Source organism: Bos grunniens, chromosome 18 (assembly GCF_055505025.1).
Source record: "Bos grunniens cultivar Pamir isolate PY7600 chromosome 18, Bosgru_T2T1.0, whole genome shotgun sequence".
Taxonomy (NCBI): Eukaryota; Metazoa; Chordata; class Mammalia; order Artiodactyla; family Bovidae; genus Bos; species Bos grunniens.
This window is the reverse complement of record NC_141182.1, coordinates 62,611,586-62,633,462: the sequence shown is the minus strand read 5'-3', so window position 1 is coordinate 62,633,462 and position 21,877 is coordinate 62,611,586. Positions and strand designations below refer to the sequence as shown.

At 55.7% G+C, this 21,877-nt stretch overlaps 2 protein-coding genes and 2 long non-coding RNA genes across 8 annotated transcripts in view; 2 read left to right on the top strand and 2 right to left on the bottom strand.

The window, feature by feature from the left end:
- BRSK1 (BR serine/threonine kinase 1) overlaps positions 1-14,008 on the top strand; it is a 24,351-nt gene extending 10,343 nt beyond the window's left edge. For 2 of the 3 annotated variants that reach the window (XM_086354471.1, XM_086354472.1), the window contains exons 9-19: positions 3,227-3,258; positions 3,533-3,703; positions 5,149-5,246; positions 5,464-5,623; positions 5,829-5,889; positions 6,363-6,729; positions 7,203-7,251; positions 7,344-7,467; positions 8,180-8,378; positions 11,876-11,965; positions 13,311-14,008. In XM_086354471.1, coding sequence (XP_086210597.1) covers positions 3,227-3,258; positions 3,533-3,703; positions 5,149-5,246; positions 5,464-5,623; positions 5,829-5,889; positions 6,363-6,729; positions 7,203-7,251; positions 7,344-7,467; positions 8,180-8,378; positions 11,876-11,965; positions 13,311-13,468 — 1,509 coding nt within the window. In that variant the 3' untranslated portion in view covers positions 13,469-14,008. The remainder of the gene's footprint in view (positions 1-3,226; positions 3,259-3,532; positions 3,704-5,148; positions 5,247-5,463; positions 5,624-5,828; positions 5,890-6,362; positions 6,730-7,202; positions 7,252-7,343; positions 7,468-8,179; positions 8,379-11,875; positions 11,966-13,310) is intronic. The other variant, XM_086354473.1, reaches the window with a different exon arrangement.
- LOC147354634 (uncharacterized) lies at positions 8,537-10,660 on the bottom strand. The gene is made up of 2 exons (XR_015146504.1): positions 9,937-10,660; positions 8,537-9,338 (listed from the first exon to the last, which is right to left on the bottom strand). It is a non-coding gene; the product is annotated as an uncharacterized LOC147354634 (long non-coding RNA).
- TMEM150B (transmembrane protein 150B) lies at positions 13,643-21,670 on the bottom strand. Of its 3 annotated transcripts, XM_086354474.1 has the most exons (7): positions 20,973-21,028; positions 20,553-20,628; positions 19,436-19,495; positions 19,298-19,365; positions 19,008-19,135; positions 16,962-17,145; positions 13,643-14,314 (listed from the first exon to the last, which is right to left on the bottom strand). In XM_086354474.1, exons 2-7 carry the CDS (start codon positions 20,618-20,620, stop codon positions 14,115-14,117), a joined length of 708 nt encoding a protein of 235 aa, XP_086210600.1. In that variant the 5' UTR covers positions 20,621-20,628; positions 20,973-21,028; the 3' UTR covers positions 13,643-14,114. The 3 variants fall into 3 exon arrangements, with proteins under 3 accessions (XP_086210600.1, XP_086210601.1, XP_086210602.1); XM_086354475.1 differs by lacking the exons at positions 20,553-20,628; positions 20,973-21,028 and adding an exon at positions 20,238-20,362; XM_086354476.1 differs by lacking the exons at positions 20,553-20,628; positions 20,973-21,028 and adding an exon at positions 21,408-21,670 and having other exon boundaries at positions 13,983-14,314.
- Positions 19,014-21,877, top strand: LOC147354631 (uncharacterized). Its single transcript, XR_015146505.1, has 3 exons — positions 19,014-19,154; positions 20,320-20,686; positions 21,653-21,877. It is a non-coding gene; the product is annotated as an uncharacterized LOC147354631 (long non-coding RNA).

Below are 21,877 nucleotides of genomic sequence, written 5' to 3'. Positions count from 1 at the left end.
GTCCTGCCCACCTGCCACTCCAGACGGGGAGGAGGAAACACCACACACAACATGCACACACCACACCACACCACACCACACACATAAACGCGAGAGTATGCATGTGCATAGTGGACACACACCACACCACACACACACACACACACATCACACCAGACACACACCACACCACCCACCCACCCCCACACACACACACACACAGACACACACACAAACATGACAGGACACATGTGCATAGTAGACAGCCACACCACACCACACACACACACACAAACATGAGAGGACGCATGCATAGTGGGCACACACACCACACCAGACACACACACATACCACATGCACACACAGACACACAAACATGAGAGGATACATGTGCATAGTAGAGATACACCACACCACACCACACACACACATACCACACCACACATACACATAAACACGAGAGGACATGTGCATAGTGGACACACACACCACACCAGACACACAGAGACACACATACCACATCACACCACACACACACAAACGCGAGAGGACACGTGCATAGTGGACACACAAACCACACCAGACACACAGAGACACACACACCACACCACACCACACCACACACACACAAACGCGAGAGGACACGTGCATAGTGGACACACACACCACACACACACACACACAGACACACACACAAACATGAGAGGACGCATGTGCATAGTGGACACACAACCACACCACACACACACCACACCAGACACACAAACACACCACACCACACCACACACACACAAATGCTAGAGGACGCGTACATAGTGGACACACACCACACCACACACACACACACACACACACACACACAAACATGAGAGGACGCATGTGCATAGTGGACACACAACCACACCACACACACACAGACACACACACAAACATGAGAGGACGCATGTGCATAGTAGACACACCACACACACACACACACACACACAAACGTGAGAGGACGCATGTGCATAGTGGACACACACCACACCACACACACACCACACCACACCACACACACACAGACACACACACAAACATGAGAGGACGCATGTGCATAGTAGACACACCACACACACACACACACAAACATGAGAGGACGCATGTGCATAGTGGACACACACCACACCACACACACACCACACCACACCACACACACACCGCACCAGACACACAAACACACCACACACCACACACACACAAACGCGAGAGGACGCGTACATAGTGGACATACACCACACCACACACACACACACAGACACACACACAAACATGAGAGGACGCATGTGCATAGTGGACACACCACACACACACACACACACACACAAACATGAGAGGACGCATGTGCATAGTAGACACACCACACACACACACACACACACAAACATGAGAGGACGCATGTGCATAGTGGACACACAACCACACCACACACACAGACACACACACAAACATGAGAGGACGCACGTGCATAGTAGACACACCACACACACACACACACACAAACATGAGAGGACGCATGTGCATAGTGGACACACAACCACACCACACACACACCACACCACACACACACCACACCACACACACAAACACACCACACCACACCACACCACACACACACAAATGCTAGAGGACGCGTACATAGTGGACACACACCACACCACACACACACACACAGACACACACACAAACATGAGAGGACGCATGTGCATAGTGGACACACAACCACATCACACACACACAGACACACACACAAACATGAGAGGACGCATGTGCATAGTAGACACACCACACACACACACACACACACAAACGTGAGAGGACGCATGTGCATAGTGGACACACACCACACCACACACACACCACACCACACCACACACACACAGACACACACACAAACATGAGAGGACGCATGTGCATAGTAGACACACCACACACACACACACACACACAAACATGAGAGGACGCATGTGCATAGTGGACACACACCACACCACACACACACCACACCACACCACACACACACCGCACCAGACACACAAACACACCACACACCACACACACACAAACGCGAGAGGACGCGTACATAGTGGACACACACCACACCACACACACACACACAGACACACACACAAACATGAGAGGACGCATGTGCATAGTAGACACACCACACACACACACACACACACAGAGAGGACGCATGTGCATAGTAGACACACCACACACACACACACACACACAAACATGAGAGGACGCATGTGCATAGTGGACACACAACCACACCACACACACACCACACCACACACACACCACACCACACACACAAACACACCACACACCACACACACACAAACGCGAGAGGACGCGTACATAGTGGATATACACCACACCACACACACACACACCACACCACACACACACACAGACACACAAACATGAGAGGACGCATGTGCATAGTAGATACACCACACATACATACACACACACACACACACAAACGTGAGAGGACGCATGTGCATAGTGGACACACATACCACACCACACACCACACCACACACACACACACACAGACACACACACAAACTTGAGAGGATGCATGTGCATAGTAGACACACCACACACACACACATACACACAAACGTGAGAGGACGTACGTGCATAGTGGACACACACATCACACCACACCACACACCACACCACACACACACACAGACACACACACAAACATGAGAGGACGCATGTGCATAGTAGACACACAACCACATCACACCACACACACACAGACAAATGCAAGAGGACGCATGTGCATAGTGGACACACACAGACACACATCCGGGGGGCCGCATGTGCATACTGGACAAACACACTGACACACTCACATACCCCACACCAAAAAAAAAACAACAAAAAACACACACCACCGCCAACCTGGGAGGGCGCATGCGCTTAATGGCCCTTGCAAGGTGGGGTGGCGCATGGGCAGGATGCCACTGCGCATGCGAGAGATGTAGCCAGGCATTCCCCCCCACCGCCCTCCGCAATAGTCAGGCTGTGCCGCGAGCCGCCACTAGGGGGAGACATGAGCCGGCGTGCTGCCTGCCCTTTGCGGGGCGCGTTAGGGACCCCCCCAACGCCACCTAGGCAACTTTAATTGCGCACCTGCTGTGTTCAAGCGACCTCACTTCTGCTTCTCTACCAACCACGCCCCTCACAGCTGGAGCAAATTCAGAAACACCCCTGGTACCTGTGAGTATGGGGGAACTGGACACCTGGGTCCTAGGGGGAAGGAGAGGACCCCAAATATCAAGGGCCCCCAAAGTAGGAGAGCCCGCTAGGGAGCGGGGTGCCAAGGGTCCTGAATGAGGAGGGGCTGGGGGTCTGGACTTCTGGATCTGAGGTGGAGGTGTGCTGGGGCCCTGACTCTGGGGTTCCCCATAAAGGAGCAGGCTGGGACGGGGGACCCCGGAGCCTCCGCTTTAGGAGAAGATGCCCGGTTCCCTACGATTCTTCTCCTCCCCAGGGGCGGGAAACACGAGCCGGATCCGTGCCTGGAGCCAGCCCCGGGCCGCCGCGTGGCCATGCGGAGCCTGCCATCAAATGGAGAGCTGGACCCAGATGTCCTGGAGAGCATGGCGTCACTGGGCTGCTTCAGGGACCGCGAGCGGCTGCACCGGGAGCTGCGCAGTGAGGAGTAAGACCCCCCCCCCCAATCCTGACAGACTCCCTGGTCACGTGGGGTGAAGGGGTCCCCCCACAGCCTGCCGGGTGCCCACAGACAAAGACCCTCTTGGGGAGGCCTGGCCACTAGAAGGGGCATGGAGCTGTTCCGGGGGAACCAGGCAGAGGTGGGTGGTAGGGCCAGTGGGGAGAAGAAAGGATGCTGAAAGCTGAATAGATGCTGAGGAGAGCTCAGTACCTCACACAGTGCTTACATATAGCAAGTGCTCAGATGTTCAAGTGAAAGTGTTAGTTGTTCAGTGGTGTCTGACCCTTTGCCACCACATGGACTAGCCTGCCAGGCTCCTCTGTCCATGGGATTCTCCAGGCCAGAATATTGGCGTGGGTTGCCATTCTCCAGGGGATCTTCCCCATCCAGATATTGAACCTGGGTGTCCTGCATTGCTGGCAGATGTTACTATCTGAGCCACATTCAGTTCAGTTCAGTTCAGTCACTCAGTCGTGTCCAACTCTTTGTGACCCCATGAATTGCAGCACATCAGGCCTCCTTGTCCATCACCAACTCCCGGAGTTCACTCAAATTCACGTCCATTGAGTTGGTGATGCCATCCAGCCATCTCATCCTCTGTCGTCCCCTTCTCCTCCTGCCCCAAATCCCTCCCAGCATCAGAGTCTTTTCCAATGAGTCAACTCTTCGCATGAGGTGGCCAAAGTACTGGAGTTTCAGCTTTAACATCATTCCTTCCAAAGAACACCCAGGGCTGATCTCCTTTAGAATGGACTGGTTGGATCTCCTTGCAGTCTGAGGGACTCTCAAGAGTCTTCTCCAACACCACAGTTCAAAAGCATCAATTCTTCGGTGCTCAGCCTTCTTCACAGTCCAACTCTCACATCCATACATGACCACAGGAAAAACCATAGCCTTGACTAGACGGACCTTTTTTGGCAAAGTAATGTCTCTGCTTTTCAATATGCTATCTAGGTTGGTCATAACTTTTCTTCCAAGGAGTAAGCATCTTTTAATTTCATGGCTGCAGTCACCATCTGCAGTGATTTTGGAGCCCCAAAAAATAAAGTCTGACACTGTTTCCACTGTTTCCCCATCTATTTCCCATGAAATGATGTGACCAGATGCCATGATCTTTGTTTTCTGAATGTTGAGCTTTAAGCCAACTTTTTCACTCTGCTCTTTCACTCTCATTAAGAGGCTTTTTAGTTCTCTTCACTTTTTGCCATAAGGGTGGAGCCACATTAGCATCATTATATCATTGAGTAAAATGAGGCTGAGATATATACTGAGACCAAGGGACCAACCCTCTTGATACCTAGGAAAATGGAGCCATAGACAGAGAGCCTGATGCACTGAGCCCCACAGAGCCACAGACACAAGGAGGGGATGAGATCATCTCTGGGACCTGACCTCTGACCCCAGTGCTCTCCTGCCCCCACCCCCCACAGGGAGAACCAAGAGAAGATGATATACTACCTGCTTTTGGATCGGAAGGAGCGGTACCCCAGCTGTGAGGATCAGGACCTGCCTCCCCGGAATGATGTTGGTGAGAAGGGCAGGCCGGGGAGTCCAGACCCCAGATTCCCCAGGGAGGGATGGAGGGGCTGCAGGCCTTGAGCTTCTAACGTTAGACTCCCTGACTTGCCCCGAGACCTTTGTCAAAGGCCCTCTCCACTCTGAGCCTCAGTTTCCCCGTCTGTACAAGTGTCATGCCCAGCTGCACCAGTGCACCCTCTGATCGGGATGATACTCTTGGCCCGCAGACCCGCCTCGGAAGCGTGTGGATTCCCCCATGCTGAGCCGTCACGGGAAGCGGCGGCCAGAGCGGAAGTCCATGGAAGTCCTGAGCATCACAGATGCTGGGGGTGGTGGCTCCCCAGTGCCCACTCGACGGGCCCTGGAGATGGCCCAGCACAGCCAGAGGTGGGAGCCCCCGCCCCTCCACTGAAATGCACAGCCCTGGGTGGAGAGAGAGTTCAGGGCTCCAACGCTGTACCCACCTCAGAGGTGCTGTGTGACTGGGACAAGTCTCCTCCCCTCTCTGGGCCTCATCTCCTCATCTTGAAGGAGTGTGGAAGGGAGGAGACATCTGAGCCTTCTGAAACCCTCCCACCTGATTTTTTTTCAGATCCCGTAGTGTCAGTGGAGCCTCCACTGGTCTGTCGTCCAGTCCTCTGAGCAGCCCAAGGGTAAGGCCAGGTCCCAGATGGATTAAGGGGGGTAAGGGAGTGAAGACCCTGTGGAGCAAAGCTGAAGCAGCAGAAATTATAATTCCCATGAAGTCCTGGGATATTGCCTCCTTGTCCCTGAAGAGCCAAAGACCCAAGGCCTCGTTCGTATTTTAGTCCACTGACTGACCATTTCCCACGTCAACAGGGTTGGGTTTTCAGTGTGCCTGAAGGGTCCTATTTACTCATTTAACCAAAGTTAGTTAAGCACCTATTCTGTTCTTGTCACTGCTGCGTTTACAGTCCCTGAGCATGATAGAAAAAGTCCCTGCCCCAACTTAACAGTGGGAGTAGGGGTGGGGGGTGTTGGGGAAATAATTGGACTACAAGTTCCATCATGCTTTGGGGTACACCCCTGTGTGTGTGCCTGTGGGGCTCCTAGGATGTCCTGGGAGTTGTAGTCCACTCTCTCACTCTACTCCACTGCTCAACAGAGTCCGGTCTTTTCCTTCTCGCCGGAGCCTACTGGAGATGAGGCCCGGGGTGGGGGCTCACCGACTTCTAAAACGCAGACTCTGCCTTCTCGGGGCCCCAGGGGTGGGGGCGCCGGGGAGCAGCCCCCGCCCCCTAGTGCCCGCTCCACACCCCTGCCCGGCCCCCCAGGGTCCCCGCGCTCCTCCGGGGGGACCCCTTTGCACTCGCCCCTGCACACGCCCCGGGCCAGCCCCACTGGGACCCCAGGGACAACGCCGCCCCCCAGCCCCGGCGGCGGAGTCGGAGGAGCTGCCTGGAGGAGTCGTCTCAACTCCATCCGCAACAGTTTCCTGGGCTCCCCCCGCTTTCACCGGCGCAAGATGCAAGGTATGGGGGGGTCCTTTGAGGGTGAAGGGGCTGGGGACGTGGACTCCTGAGTCCTAATGTGGGGTGGGGGCTGGGGTCCAACATCTGGGTCCCCAGGAAGTACCAGGCTGGGGGCCTGGACTCCCACGACTTATGAGAAGATGCTCCTGGGAGCAGAGATTAAGGTGTTGGGGAGAGGCGAGGTCGGGCCTCCAACTCTGGAGGAGGAGCTCGTTGGAAGGACACGCCCGTTCAGTGCTCCTACTCACCTTCCCATTGGCTCATGGCTAGCAAGCCCCACACCCAGAGGGTGTGGCCCAACGAGGGGCCACAGCCCTGGAGAGAACGTCACGCAGCGTGCGTGCCTTTTGGGGTTTAACTGCTGGGACGTGAACAGACTCTAGGGTCTGGATTCCCTGGGTGGAGGTCCCTGCTGGTCTGTGTGATGGACACCAGGTGATGGACACATGTTGACCTTGCTCTCTCTTCCCCAGTCCCCACTGCCGAGGAGATGTCCAGTTTGACGCCAGAGTCCTCTCCAGAGTGAGTCTGACAGGGAAGGGAAGAGAGGGGATGGAGGAGCGATTCCCTTAGCCTCCTCCCAACCTACCTCCAACCCATCTGCTCCCACTCAGGCTGGCAAAACGCTCTTGGTTCGGGAACTTCATCTCCTTGGACAAAGAAGAACAAATATTCCTCGTGCTAAAGGATAAACCTCTCAGCAGCATCAAAGCGGACATTGTCCACGCCTTCCTGTCGGTGAGGGGCCTGGGTCCCCACGCACCCTGGCTTCCACAGAACTACAAATCCCAGCAGCCTGTGGGGTTCACCTCCTTAGTGCTGGCCTGAGTTCCACCTGGGCCTCATGGGATTTGTAGTTTTCTAGCCAGAGTTGGGTGTGGTCACTGTGGGGACATGGAGGCAGGTATATAGCACCCTGCGGCCTGGAAGTGAGAAATAGGAGACCGAATTACTATTCCCTGCATGTTAGCCTCCACTGAGGACTAGTGAGTTGCCATTCCCTTACCACCAGGTCAGAGATTGGCCAAGGAACTATCAATACTTTTTTAAGTGGACTCTGGGGTTGTCCACTGGGTCCTGTGGTTCTTTGCCCTAGGGGCTCAGGGGCTTAACGTTTCTGAGACAGATGTGACTTTGGGCAGGGTTTGTGGAGGAAGGAAGGAATTTGTTTAATGTGGTCCTCGGGCCTGGGGCTGGCACCAGATGTGAAAGTCCATATTAACATGGGAGTCAGTAGTTGAGTTATTTTTCTGATGCTCTGTTCATAAGATACAGAAAACTACAAATCCCAGCAGGCAGTGGGGCCCCCATTGCCTTTTCTGTTATCCTTTCCCCCTGGTGGCTCAGGGTATTGGTATTTCCTGGGCCAGAGCTGATCAAGGACTGCTTATCTGTGCCTTGGAGTCCGGTCGCTCAAATTACCCCCTCCTCTTGTCCCCGCCCCTCTCAGATCCCCAGCCTCAGTCACAGCGTGCTGTCACAGACCAGCTTCAGGGCTGAGTACAAGGCCAGCGGCGGCCCCTCCGTCTTCCAGAAGCCCGTTCGCTTCCAGGTGGACATCAGCTCCTCTGAGGGCCCAGAACCCTCCCCTAGGCGGGACAGCAGCGGTGGTGGCGGCATCTACTCCGTCACCTTCACTCTCATCTCCGGTAAGCGTCCCGGGCCGTGGCTGCCCCCAGCCGGTGTGTGGGATGCTCAAGACAGCTGAGGGCAGCAGTCCTCTAAACTTTCAGGTTATCAAAATCTGAAGAGACTAGTTTAGAGAGACATTCCCCAGACATAATTATTCCAAAAGAGTTTACTTAACGGCACTTATTTATGTCTATTTTATTTACTGAAAAGTTTCATCATATCTAGTTATTTTTCTTGCTGACAAACTTTGTAACAGGAATAATAAGATCTTATTTATCTGATTTCTAGGAAGCCTAAATACAATAATATACTTAATATTGAGGACTCTAAAAACATGTCTGTATTAATTAATGCAACAAATTTAAGCTAAATTTAGTACCAGGTATTAATGCTATACTGAATGTTTCCTAGTTCTTGCAAACCTGAAAGTCGTTAGGGTTATTTTCTTTTCCCTTTCTGAGCATTTACGTAAGTGCCTATTTTCCTGTAAGCCAATACATAGAGTTCATTTACAGATTAATTCTGGCAGTAACACACATCTACAACACACGCATATAGATGCATACAGATGCACCAATAGACTCCCCATAGTTTCCATTTCAAAATTTCAGCCAGTGGAGAAGGAAATGGCAACCCACTCCACTGTTCTTGCCTGGAGAATCCCAGGGACGGGAGAGCCTGGTGGGTTGCCATCTATGGGGATGCACAGAGTGGGACGCGACTGAAGTGACTTAGCAGCAGCAGCAGATCTTCATTGGTGCTCAGGACTTTTCTATTTGCAGCGAGCTGGGGCTCCTCTGTAATGGCAGTGCACTGGCTTTTCCATCGTGTGCTCTCTTGATGTAGCTCACAGGCTCTAGGGCACCCAGGCTCAGTAGCTGTGGCCCCACAGGCTTAGTTACCCTGGGGCATTTGCAGTCTTCCCAAACCAGGTCTCAAACGCACATCTTAAGCACTGGATCAAAAGGGAAAACACTCTGGAAGGAATTTGAAATAAATGACTTTTACATGAAAAAACAAACAAAATTTCAGCCAGGAGTCAGTTACTATAAATAAAGTAAAACCCAACAGTTACAAAAGAGGTTGGATTCAGATCACCTGTCTCCCTTTTGTTCTCTCTTTCAGAGTTACCTTGCCTTCAATTTTCAGTTTACTTTTTACATTTTTAAAAATTACTTTTCAATATTCATTTGCTTATTTATGTGGCTTTGTCAGGTTTTAGTTGCAACACACGGGATCCTTGTCGCTGCACGTGGACCCTGGTTGTGATGTCCTGGCTTAGTCCTGGCTCCGACGCACATGGAATCTTAGTTCCCCGACTAGGGATCGAATCCGTGTCCTCTGCATTAGCAGGCGGACTCTTAACCACTGAAACCACTGGGGAAATCCTTCAATGAGGCATTTTTGGAATTTGGAAAACTTTGGGGGCTTCTGCATACAAATGAAAATAGGAAAACGTGATGAGAGCTCTCTAAAATTTTACAATTTAGAAGTTTTTCCAATCTGAAAGATCAAGAAGCTCGCCCTACAAATATTTTCCCTGCTAACCTAATTTTTAAGAGGAAAAACTCTTACCACTGTTGTTTCCAGTACACCCTGCAGGCAGAGGTCCAGGAGACTGCAGGCTTTTAACTGTGTGTGAAAAATCCGTTTTAGGGTGCTGAAAAGACCTATGTTGGCCAGTTCAGGGCAGGATTTCCTTTCATTCCCAATTAAGTAGCTGCAAGCATACATAAGCCCAGCTGGTATTCCCATCAGTGGCTGTCTGTACAGGAGCTGTTTGGCCTTTGAGGCGCAATTTCCCATTATTAATTTCGTAGCCTAATTCAGATGTGAAATATGATCTAAGCAACTTTCTGAGGGCGCCGCGGCAAATCGCCTGCGTGCTGCTTCTGAATCTAGCAAGGAACTACCCTGGGTTACTTTTTTCGACGTTTTAAGTCTTCTAATTAAAAACTATTTTTTGGCTGCGCTGGGTCTTTGTTGCTGCGCGTGGGCTTTGTCTAGTTGCAGGGCGTGGGGGCTGCTCTCTGCCTGCGGTCCTCCGGCTTCTCCCTGCGATGGCGTCTCGTTTTGGAGCGCAGGCTCGAGGGCTCGCGGGCCTCCGTAGTTGCGGCACACAGGCTTAGTTGCTCCGTGGCTGTGGGATCTCCCAGACCAGGGAACAAACGGGCCCCTGCCTAGTAAGGTGGATTCTTAAGCACTGGACCGCCGGGGAAGCCCCCAAGCCTGTTCTTGACTGCTTGTTTCTCCCAGGTCTCATACCGCCTCCCTTCCCTAATTAACACCTGCTTGAATCGGCCCCTTGAAACTCAGGGAAGGTCATGGAGGCTGAATGAAGGCTGTTTTCTATAATCAGAGAAATGGGGGACGCAGAAAGTTTTTGTGCCCAGGAGCCCCACAGGGCCCTGCTTGGTATCATTAAGAGCTGAATAACTCGGTCTCTCACTTCACTAGCAAAAGTTTCTTTTCAGACCATATAGCAAGTTGTTCAATTTTGACTTTAAGTCAAATTTAACAAAAACCCAGCCACTTATGTTTCCCTGGGCCTCTTGCCCAGATGCCCAGGTCCTGCCTAGGAAATGCACTGGAGCCCCTTCAGATTTCAAGCCTTAAGTGAAAACACTGCAAATAAAATTTTCAGGATCATCACTCAAACGGTGAGAGCTGGGTAGCAGGAGAACTCATCAGAACACCTGAGAAGTACCGAGAAACCCAGCGGGGCCTCTTAGCTTTGGTTCTGTCGGACTCCCGGTGCCCTCTGGTGGGTGCCTGTCATATCCGGCCAGTTAGGCCAGCATGGCAGATGAAAAGATGAATCCGTTGATTTAAGAAAAAAATGGAGGGACTTCCCTGGCAGTCGAGTGGTTGAGAATTTGCCTGCCGGTGCACGGGACACAGGTTCGATCCCTGTTCCGGGAGGATCCCACTTGCCGCAGAGCAAGTAGGCCAGTCTGCCACAACTACTGAGCCCGTGCTCTGCAACCAAAGAAACCACTGCAGTGAGCACCACAGCTAGAGAGGGGCCCCCGCCCCCCAAAACTAGAGGAAAGGCACGCACAGCAGAGAAGACCCAGTGAAGCCAAAAATAAATAAAACTTTTAAAAGAAGGAAAAAATGGAAAATGTTACTGGAGTCATACTGAGCACTATAAGCCAGGAGCAGCCGCTCAGGAAGTCTGAGAGCTGTTCTGCTCATGAGCGGTCCATGCGCCGCTATATGCGTTTGTGAGACAGAGGGCCCTACGTGAAATGGCGTGTGACTGACGGTTTGCATGATCCAGGTGCAGAGCGAGTCGTGGGTCATGGGTCATCGTCAGGATTAAGAAGCTTGCCTCCTAAGCAGGTGTGCTTAGTACAGGCGCACGACAGATACACACCAAGGAGGCAGGAGGAGGCCCGGAGCGGGGAGGAGGCCCAAACGGGCGGAGAAAATTTGTCGTGTTTGAATATTTTCCCCTCTTGCCGGAAAATATGGATCTTGCTTCATCCGTCTGTTGCCCTGCCCCTTGCAGGTCCCAGCCGCCGGTTCAAGCGGGTGGTGGAGACCATCCAGGCCCAACTGCTGAGCACACACGACCAGCCGTCTGTACAGGCCTTGGCAGGTGGGGGCACCCGTGGGGGCGGGGCAGAGGGGCACTTCCGGTGGCCAAGTGCTGCAGGGGCTTGTGTTACCCTCGAGGCTTCAGTTTCGGGGCTCCCAGGGAACCAGGCCTTCCCAAGCCTGAGAAGGCCTCGCCACGGAAGGAGGGGACCTCCAGGGGTCCCTAAGGGGACCACCGGTCCCTGTGTTGGAGGTGGTGGAGCTCCCTGCCACTGGAGGCTCCTGAGCTGTGTTCTGGAGGAGGGTGACCAGCCGTCCTGCTCTGCTGGGGACAGAGAGGTTCCCGACACCCAGGACTCTCAGTGCTAAAACCAGGACAAGGTGGTCGCTGTCTCGCAGACCCTTCTGGCCCTACTGGGCCTGGATTTCACGAACTCGGGCCTCTCCCCGGGAGGGATCGAGATCTGTGCTCCAAGGGGAAGGGGCTTCTCTGTGCCCTTCAGCCCTGGTTGTCGGGAGGGGACTCCCCTAGCCACCAGGGATCAAGGAGGTCGAGGTCACAAACAAACTCTGTGGTTCCAACAACATCAATTTATTATCATGCAGCCCTGGAGGTCAGAGGTCCCACACAGACGAATGGGGCTAACCCCAAGTGGCGGGCCGCCCCGATAGGCAGGTAGAGGAATTCTGCCCTGTTAGTTTGCTTCTCCAGGGCGACCATTAGCCAGGAAGGCCCCCTGAACCTCTCTAGACTGGGCTGCCAAGGAAAGGTGGCCTTGACGACCAGAGTTCCTTAAAGGGCACACCTTCAGACATGTAGGACCCACAGGGACCCAGGGTCCGAGACACGTGCCTTATAAGGGGAGTGGGGCAGTGCGGGGACCTCCGACTGAGCCCCAGAGAGGGGCAGCCCTGTGGGTTGCTCTTGGCAGCAAGACCTTCAGCAGTCAGGGTCTCTTAAGGGGTGTTCTCTGGTACGGGACCTCAGCTCTTGTTTTGGGCCCTATGGAAACTGCTGCCTGACCACTGGGAACCAGCCTTGGCCAGGTCTGGCCAGTGGCCCAGTCTGGCCCCAGTCATGCAGGCGCTGCTGGGAGAGCCAGAACAACCTGCTGGGGGCTCCCCGAGGGTCCCGAAGGAAGTGGGTGCTTTGGCCACAATCTGGGGCCTCGCAAAGTGCAGTAACCAGAGCCTCGGGCTGTCTCCTGAGCTGGGCCCGCCAGGACTCCCTGGGGCTTGGTCTGGTCTCCAAGGCCCCGGGCTGGAGGGCTGCGCCCGGTTGGTGCAGGGCAGGCAGGCAGGCCTCATGTGGCTGGCGTGTGTGAGCCCTGGCAGCCGCCCCCCGCCCCCTCACCACAAGAGGTTTGGCACCCCTTCCTGAGGCCAGACCACTTCCTCCCGCACAGACGAGAAGAATGGCGCCCAGACCCGGCCTGCTGGGACCCCGCCCCGAAGCCTGCAGCCAGCGCCTGGCCGCCCAGACCCGGAGCTGACCAGCTCTCCCTGCCGAGGCCCCCCTAAGGACAAGAAGCTCCTGGCCACCAACGGGAGCCCCCTGCCCTGACCCCAGGGGGCCGGGGAAGGAGGGGCGCCCCCTCCACCCCCCCTTCCCTGCCCCCCCAACTGTGAATCTGTAAATAGGCCCCAAGGCATACGTGGGGAGGGGGGAGACACGACATACCCGGCCCTGCCCTTCGGGGATGGGGCTCCGGGGGCCATGCCCAACGAGGGGGGGTTTCTGGGGGGACTGTGGGTGGGGGAGCCATTTCTATTTTATTTATTGATTAATTTATTATTTTATTTATTGATCAGTCTCTCTGCGGGGTGGGGTGGGGGAGGGACAGGGGCTGGTTGGGGTGGCTTAGCAGATCCGGACGGACAGGGCCATCTGTCCTCGTGTGCCCAACTCCCCCTTCCTGGGCCCCCCCCGCCCCCCAGTCCTCTCCCTCTGCCCCCACGACCTTCTGTACGGATTTGCTCTCCGGAAGGAATTCTGATTTCGCGTGATCCTGCCTGCGTCCGTGTCTCTGATTCCACCGGCGGCAGCAACAACAAAAAATTAACAATAATAATAATAATAATAATAAATATCCTTGATCAGGGATGGCTGGCTGGCCTTGGCCTCTCGCTTCCTGGGTGGCCCCAACTGCAGGGGCGGAACCAGACGGCAGGGACAGGAGGTGTGAGGATGCTGCTGGCTGGATGGCTGTTCACAGCTGGACATGCAGGGAGGTGGGGGAGTCCGGCGGGGGGCGAAGGCTGCCAGAGCCCGGCTGGAGACACAGGGTGCAGCCGTCCAGGCGGGAGAAGTCCACGGCAAGGAGGCCGAAGAGGATGAACAGCAGCATGGCGGCGACCCACTCGCAGATGGCGGAGATGGAGCGCATAGACCAGGAGTGCAGGACAACCACTGAGGCCGGGGTCAAGGGTGCAAGGCCACAGGGAGGAGCCGGAGCCAGCGGGGAGCCCGCCCCTGACATGCCCTACCTGCCTGGCGGGAGCGGGCCCCTCTCACCTGACAGCCTCCCCTGCTCCTCAGCCACTCCTCCCAGACACTCTCAAAGGGGCCCTCCTTATCTCCCCTCTGTCTGCAGCTACTTCCCAAATATTTCCGGTCGCACGTTCCTCCTGTTTATGGCAGCATTCCCACTGTCTCAAAAATGCTCCTGCCTCCAACACCCCACAGTGTCCTAAAGATCCCCTCCGGCCTCCTTGGGGGCTCAGATGGTAAAGAATCAGCCTGCAATGTGGGAAACCCCGGTTCAGTCCCTGGGTCGGGAAGATCCCTGGAGGAGGGAATGACAACCACTCCAGTATTCTTGCCTGGAGAATCCCCATGGACGGAGGAGCCTGGTGGGCTATGGGCCACGGGGTCACAGAGTCTGAAACGACTTAGCGACTTAGCGGCTGACACAAGTTAGCCTCGCCCCGCCCGCCAGCCTCAGGCTGTGCTTGCAACTTTCTCCTCCTACCTGTGCCTCACAGGCCCCTCCTACTCACTCCAAGCAGAGCCTTCTTCCTAAACTCTCTTCTTTCTGGGAGCCCCCACCTCCATGACAACCCCATCCACTCCGGTGCCCCAGCAGGCCCTTGGAAATCGCCCTTACCCCCTCCCATCTCCGTCCCCTGGCCAGCTGGTCACCCCAAGTCTTGTCTGTCTTGCTCATCTCTTTCTGGTTTGGTGTCTCTACTGCCCAGCCTTGTCCCTTCTCCAGCTCCGCAGTCCCAGCTGTTTATAAAATGGTTCTGTGACCACTGGCCGACACACACCCCCAGCTCGAGCCTGGCAGAGTCGCCCCTCATTTTCTGGGACCACCTCCTGCCTCACTGAAGCACTCTTCCTCTCGGCCAACCCAACTCCGACTCACCCCTCCTACATCAGACTAGACATTTCATTCATTCAAGGGTTCTTAGACAGTGAGGAAGGCCAGTACCACCCCCTAGCCCCACTGATGCTCAGACACAGTGTGAGCCCCCAAATACAAGTGCTGACCCCAGCCCTGACCGTGTACCTCTCCTGCTCACAAGCTTTCTGGGGCTCCCTTTTGCCTCAGGCAGAAGCCCAAGCCTGTAACCCCTCACTTTTTCGCTGGAGAGCCTGACCTCTGGGCCTGCCAGCAGCCTTATCGCCTCCCCTGGGCAGCTTACCTCCCCCTCCCCCTCTCCCCCCACAGCCATGTACATAAAGAGGCAGTCCCCCAACCCTGCACCAGCCTCCCAACGCAGGCTAGTTCTGCAAAACCAGCTCAAAGGCGGGTCTCAGACCCCTCCGTGGCCATCCAGCCCTTACCACGCTCAGCTGACCATCTTACGGTCCTATCTCCCCCTTCCCCACAGTCAAGGGATGTTTGGGGCCCTAGGACGAGGACCCTGTGGCCAAATGGATCCTGAGCACAGGCAGGGTTTGAGAAGGGCCGCCACTGCACAGGACCTGTGCTGGTTCTGCAGCTGCAGTTGCAGAAGGCTGAGTTCAGGAGCCAGCCCTTCCTGCCTGTTTCATGGGATTCAATCCACTGCTCTGGGAAACTGGATCACCACCTCCAATTTGCTGGGAAAGTGGATCCAAGTCTCCAAAGGGATCCACCGAGGGCAGCCCACCCAGGGCCTCGCTGGTTCCCCCTGGCCTCTTCCGGATGCCAATGACCTCTTGGGCGCCCCTTCCCACCCGCCCCCACAGGGGGCAGCCGTCCCCAGGGTTGACCCCACTCTCCCTGAAGGCACTCTGCTAATCAGTAGCAATCACTGTTCTGATAAAAGCAAGGCCATTCCACAGATATGGAAACTGAGGATCAGAGACTGGTTTGGCTTGCCCAGAGGTGTGGCGATCTGGTGGGTTCTGGGGTGACTCAGAAACGGGTTGGAGTCGAGGCTCTACCCAGAGGCACACTGGTAAATGTGTGACAACCAGCTCTGATTTGTAACACACATCAGTTTCTGGGGGAGAAACCACAGCCGCCTCCACTGTCTCAAGCTGCTAGTGTGGCTTCCCAGGAGGTGCTAGTGGTAAAGACCTGGCCTGCAAATACAGGAGACCTAAGAGAGGCAGGTTCGACCCCTGGGACGGGAAGGTCCCCTGGAGGAGGGCATGCCAACCCACTCCAGTATTCTTGCCTGGAGAATCGCATGCACAGAGGAGCCTGGGGCTACAGTCCACGGGGATCGCAGAGAGTCAGACATGGTGGAGCACTAGGGCACAGTCACAATATTGACTGCTCACCTGTTCTGTGCCAGGCACCCACCTAAGCACCTCACGTGCTCCTTCATTCCTCACATTCCTTACCATCATCCTCATTTGATAGATGAGGAACCCGAAGCACCAGGAAGTCAGGAAAGAAGAGGAGTCCGCCACCCCACCCTCCCCACCCCACCCCCACCCCCGGTTAGTACATTGAGGTGGTGGGATTCCAACCCAGGCAGCATGCCTCCAGACCCGGGACTCACTGACAATCCTCTGTAACGCTGCACCGAGACCGAGGCTGAGGAAGGAAGGGGCGCCCAGGACAGCGGAGGGCAGACCCACCCCATTGTAGAGCCACCCCGACTCCAGCGAAGGATACTGGCCACCTCGAGGATGAAGCAGGCGCTGCAGAGCACCAGGCGCAGTGGCCCGATCCAGGGAGCCCCAGGCTGGGGCAGGTTCTTCATCCGCCAGGAGAGGAAGAGCTGCAGCCAGAAGTATAAGATTCCCACGAAGAAGGCCAGGAAGGCGCCTGTCAGGTGCGTGGCCCGCTGATTCTTCTCCTGGGAGGAGGAGGGCACAGAGTTGAGGGGCGGACGTGCAGAGAGCCAGGGACTGGGCCCCTCTCCATGGGCTGTGCTGGAAGACTGCCCGCCATACCCGGCGACAGGCATGTTGATTCGGTGCACTGGCTGTTTATTGTCCGCTCCACCCACGAGGGCCCCCGTTTAAAGCTGCTGTTTCCTGCTGGCGCCTCTATCCCTAAAACAGTGCCTGGCACACGGTGCGTCCTAAGTGGCTTCAGTCCTGTCTAACTCTTTGCGACCCTATGAACTGTAACTCACCAGGCTCCTCTGTCCATGGGATTCTTCAGGCAAGAATACCGGAGTGGATTGCCATGCCTTCCTCCAGGGGATCTTCCCAACCCAGGGATCTAAGTCCCCATCTCTTGTGTCTCCTGCCTTGGCAAGTGAGTTCTTTACCACTAGCACCACCTGGGAGGCATAGTAGAGCCTTGCAAATATTAGGAGAATAAATACTTCATTCTCAGCCTTGGTGGGAGAGAGCAGATTATTGCCACTAAGCGGGTAAAAATTGGTTCCTGGAAGCTGAAAAAAAAAGTCTTAAATATTGCAATGGTTTGTGCCTTACTGATATCATTTGTATTATATTAAAAATTTTAATACGAAATATTTCATGGGTGAAGGGATGATTAGGAGAAAATGTCTAAAAGAGGCTTCTGGAGAATTCCCTGGTGGTTCATTGGTTAGGACTCAGCACTTCCTGGGCTGTCCTGGTGGCTTAGAAGGTAAAGAATCTGCCTGCAATGCAGGAAACCTGGGTTTGATCCCTGGAGAAGGGAACGGCTACCCATTTCAGTATTCTTGCCTGGAGAACCCCATGGACAGAGGAGCCTGGCGGGCTGCAGTCCAAGGGGTCGCACAGAGTCTGACAGGACTGAGGGACTAACACATTCAGTTCTTTCAGTGCTTCGACCTCAGGGGGCACAGTTCAGTCCCTGGTGGGGAACAAGATCCTGCGCGCCAAGTGGAGTAGCCAGAAAAGAAAAAAAGGAAGGCTTCTGAGTGGAGGGCAATAATGATTACAGAAAAAGAAAGGTTAAGGAATACGGGAATACATCAGTGAGGGAATGATTTGCTAGGCAAATATGATGTGGAATTTTTACTAAGTTGTAGGCAGCCTCTTGTCTAAACACCATGGCTTCCCTGGCCCCTTGGTAAGAGAAGTTTGGTGTCAGAGGTAACCACAATAGAAAAATAAAATGATAAGATAAATAAGAAAGATTTCTCCCATCACTCATCCATCTGCTTATTCTACCAATACCTACTGAGCTTCGTGGTTAAGAATGTGGGCTCTGTCAAAGAATCTGGGTTCATCTCTGACCACCAAGAACCTGGTAATAAAGAAATATCTCAGGCATTTGACCAAAATGAGGGTGTTCTTGTGGAGATGGATTAAAATAACCCAGCACAAGGCAAAGCTAGTGCCTCCTACAGAGTGAGCACCCATTCACAGGGCGATCCAGCGGTCAGGACTCCGCGCTGCTACCCCCAAGTTTCTGGGTTGCATTGGTCTGGGAACTAGTATCCTCCGCTAAGCCGAGCGGAGCGACCAAAAAAAAAAAAAGAGAGAGAACTGAGAAATTTCATCATTAAACGGAGGGGTACGGCAGTGAATGACCCCAGACTCCCAGGGGTCCACGGAATGACTACAAAGAGCCTCCTACGCGATCTCTACTCAGAGAGTGGACCTCATCACTGCCTCCACGACCTGAGAGCCACAGAGAAATATAAGTCCCAGGAGGCCGTGTGGGGAGCAGCCCTCCTCGATGAGGACTCTGCGCCCCGGGGGATGCTGGGAGTTGTAGTCCCACACTCCGGCGGGCTGGCCTACTCCGTCTCACCTGAAAATTGCCCACTATGGAGGTGCCCAAGGCACAGAGGAGCCCCGTCCACAGGATAACCTGGTTATGCCACTTTCGGACTCCCCAGTCCCGAAGCTGGTAGTAACGGAGAATGCAGATCCAGGCGGCTGGGAGGAGAGGAAGTGGGTGAGAGACCGGAGCCCCAGACTTGGGGGTAGGGCGTGGGTCCAGGCGTGGGAGCCCAACTCCAGGATTTGGGGGGAGGGCGGAGGAGGCAAGGACCCCGACGGTCCTGGCTGGGCGGGGCTAGCACCGCAGGAAAGGTTTACCCGAAGCGGCTCCGATGTTGAGCACCTGGCTGAAGATGCAGCTCTGGGGGGGCACGTTTCCACACACACTGAGGGGAGATAAAGGCTCACCTCTTTGCTCCCTCCCGACCCCGGCCTCCCCGCTGGCGCCGTTAATACCTGATATACGGGAAGCCGTCGGTGAGGTTCACGGCCTTGTTAACCACAGCCAGCGAGAACCTGGGGGCGGGGCACAAGGTGAGCCGAGGGCTTGCCACGACCCTCTTCTTTCTGTTTCCAGCACATACCCGGGCTCCTCGCTCCCTCTCTCGCAGGCCCAAGAGACTAGCCCCCAGCCCCTCCTCCAGACCTGGGGTCCAGACCCCCAGTCCCTCCTCCCCAGACCCGGGGGTCCAGGCCCCCAGCCCCTCCTCCAGACCCGGGGGTCCAGACCCCCAGCCCCTCCTCCAGATGCTCCTCCAGACTCCCAGCCCCTCCTCCAGACCCGGGGTCCAGATCCCACTCTTCCTCCCTCAGACACGGGGGTCCAGACCCCTAGTCCCTCCTCCAGACCCGGGGGTCCAGCCCCCCGGCCCCTCCTCCCTCAGACCTGGGGGTCCAGCCCCAGCCCCTCCTCCAGATGTTCCTCCAGGCCCCCAGCCCCTCCTTCAGACCCAGGGTTCCAGACCCGCAGCCCCTCCTCCAGACCCGGGGGTCCAGCCCCCAGCCCCTCTTCCAGATGCTCCTCCAGACCCCCAGCCCCTCCTCCAGACCCGGGGTCCAGATCCCACTCTTCCGCCCTCAGACCCGGGGGTCCAGACTCCCAGTCCCTTCTCCAGACCCCAGGGTCCAGCCCCCTGGCCCCTCCTCCCTCAGACCCAGGGGTCCAGACCCGCAGCCCCTTCCCGCTCAGACCCGGGGGTCTAGTCCCTCAGCCCTTCCTGGCTCAGACGCAGGCATGTCTCCTGCCTCTAACACTCACACAGTCTGTTCCCTGGTGGCACAGTGGATGGGCATCTGCTTGCCCATGCAGGGGACGCAGGTTCCACCTCTGGTCCCAACAGATCCCACCTGCTGCCGGGGACAAAACCCGCGGGTGCGCCACAACTCCTGAGCCTGCTGCAACTACGGAAGCCCAAGCACCTAGAGCCGACATTCTGCAGCCAGAGCAGCCACCACAAGGAAGAGTCCCCCGCTCACCGGCTCACCGCAGCTAGAGAAAGCCCGCGGACAGCAGCCAGGACCCAGCACAGCCTAACACGAGTCAATAAACGGAAGAACACAGACACACACTCACACGGTCCAGATGCCAGCAATAGCCCAGAAGGCCAGGCACATGGGCAGCAGAGACAAGTATCCCCACATGCCGGGGTCTGCAGGGGAGGAGAGGGGAAGGGACAGGTCAACACTGCCTCTTCGTCTCTGTCTCGGGTGAGAAGCCAGCCCTAAGCGTTTAGGTGTCTCATATTCTGGGACTGTCTTTGAGGCCCTCTTTGGCTCCCAGGCATGAATAGTGTGTAAGTGTTCAGGATGATAACACCAGCTCTGTGCTTGGGGCACTTTCGCTTTTTTTTTTTTGTACAGCCCTTTATCCTGATGTCCCAGTATCTCTTAGCTGTCCTGCCCCCACCCAGCTCTCGAGTCTCTCCAGCCCCTCCCCCACTGCCAACCTCTGCGCCCCCTCCCCGGCCCCTGCAGCCCTCTGCCAGGCGCTCACCGGTCCAGGCTCTCCCGGGCTCTCTCGGTCCTGGGGCCGCGTGAGAGTTTGGGGAACAAGGCTGAGCTGTGGGGGCGGGACTGTCCGCGCCCCGGCAGAGCCAAAGTCCACGATCGAACACCAGCGGGACACTGTTAGGTCAAGAGGGTGGCCCCCGCTGTCCCGGGACTTCACCCTCAAACTAACTGCACTTTCAGTCTCGGAACGGAGCGGGCCGTGGCTTAGCTCCCAGGGCCCTCCACCTCCCTTCCTTCAGCTTTCTAGCTTCAGCATTCAGACTCCCAGACAGGGAGTCCTCCCCAAGACCCAGAAATCCGAGCCTCCAGCTCTGTGCACCCTTCCTCCCTGGGGGACCCAGAACCCCGGGCCTCCGGCCTCTTCAAGAGCACCTGCCATTGTTTCTAGCCCCCTGCTGTCTAGCCTCCCTGTTGGTACCTCCTTAGGGAGTGAGAACCCAGACCTACGGGTGCCCACTCTGCCGGGTGCCGTTTCTGTCTGGACGCGGCGGGGCCAGGCCGGGACCCTGGTGCCCGGATCCTGCCCACACTGGCCTCCCAGTTCCCCACAGCCAGGGAGCACGTGGGTGGGGAGGGTGATCCTGCTGAGAACATCCCCGTCAGGAGAACCTCCCTCCCAGAAACCCACTGCTTCCTCTGGCCGTTTTCTTTTCTCTCCCACAGAACAGCTCTCGGCTTCCTGGCTTCCTCCCTTCTCACTACTCAGGTGCCTGGGCCCTGGCACCCTCCTGCGTCCCCAGAACCCGGGAGTCCAGGCCCCTGGCCCGTCTGCCCTCAGACCCAGGGAGTGTATCCTCCCTGAGACGCAGAAGTACCAGCCACCCGCTCCCTCAGCTCCCCACCTCTTTTGATTTTTTAATAATTGAAATAAACTTCACATAAGATTAA

Excerpts from the sequence above, each read along its gene's own strand:
- TMEM150B (XM_086354476.1), bottom strand. The coding sequence starts at position 21,583 with ATGTTCTCAGCAGGATCACCCTCCCCACCCACGTGCTCCCTGGCTGTG. Across the intron at positions 19,136-19,297 it reads CAACATCGGAGCCGCTTCGG|CCGCCTGGATCTGCATTCTC; the intron begins GTAAACCTTTCC and ends CTCTCCTCCCAG. Across the intron at positions 17,146-19,007 it reads CCATAGTGGGCAATTTTCAG|GAGAAGAATCAGCGGGCCAC; the intron begins GTGAGACGGAGT and ends TCCTCCTCCCAG.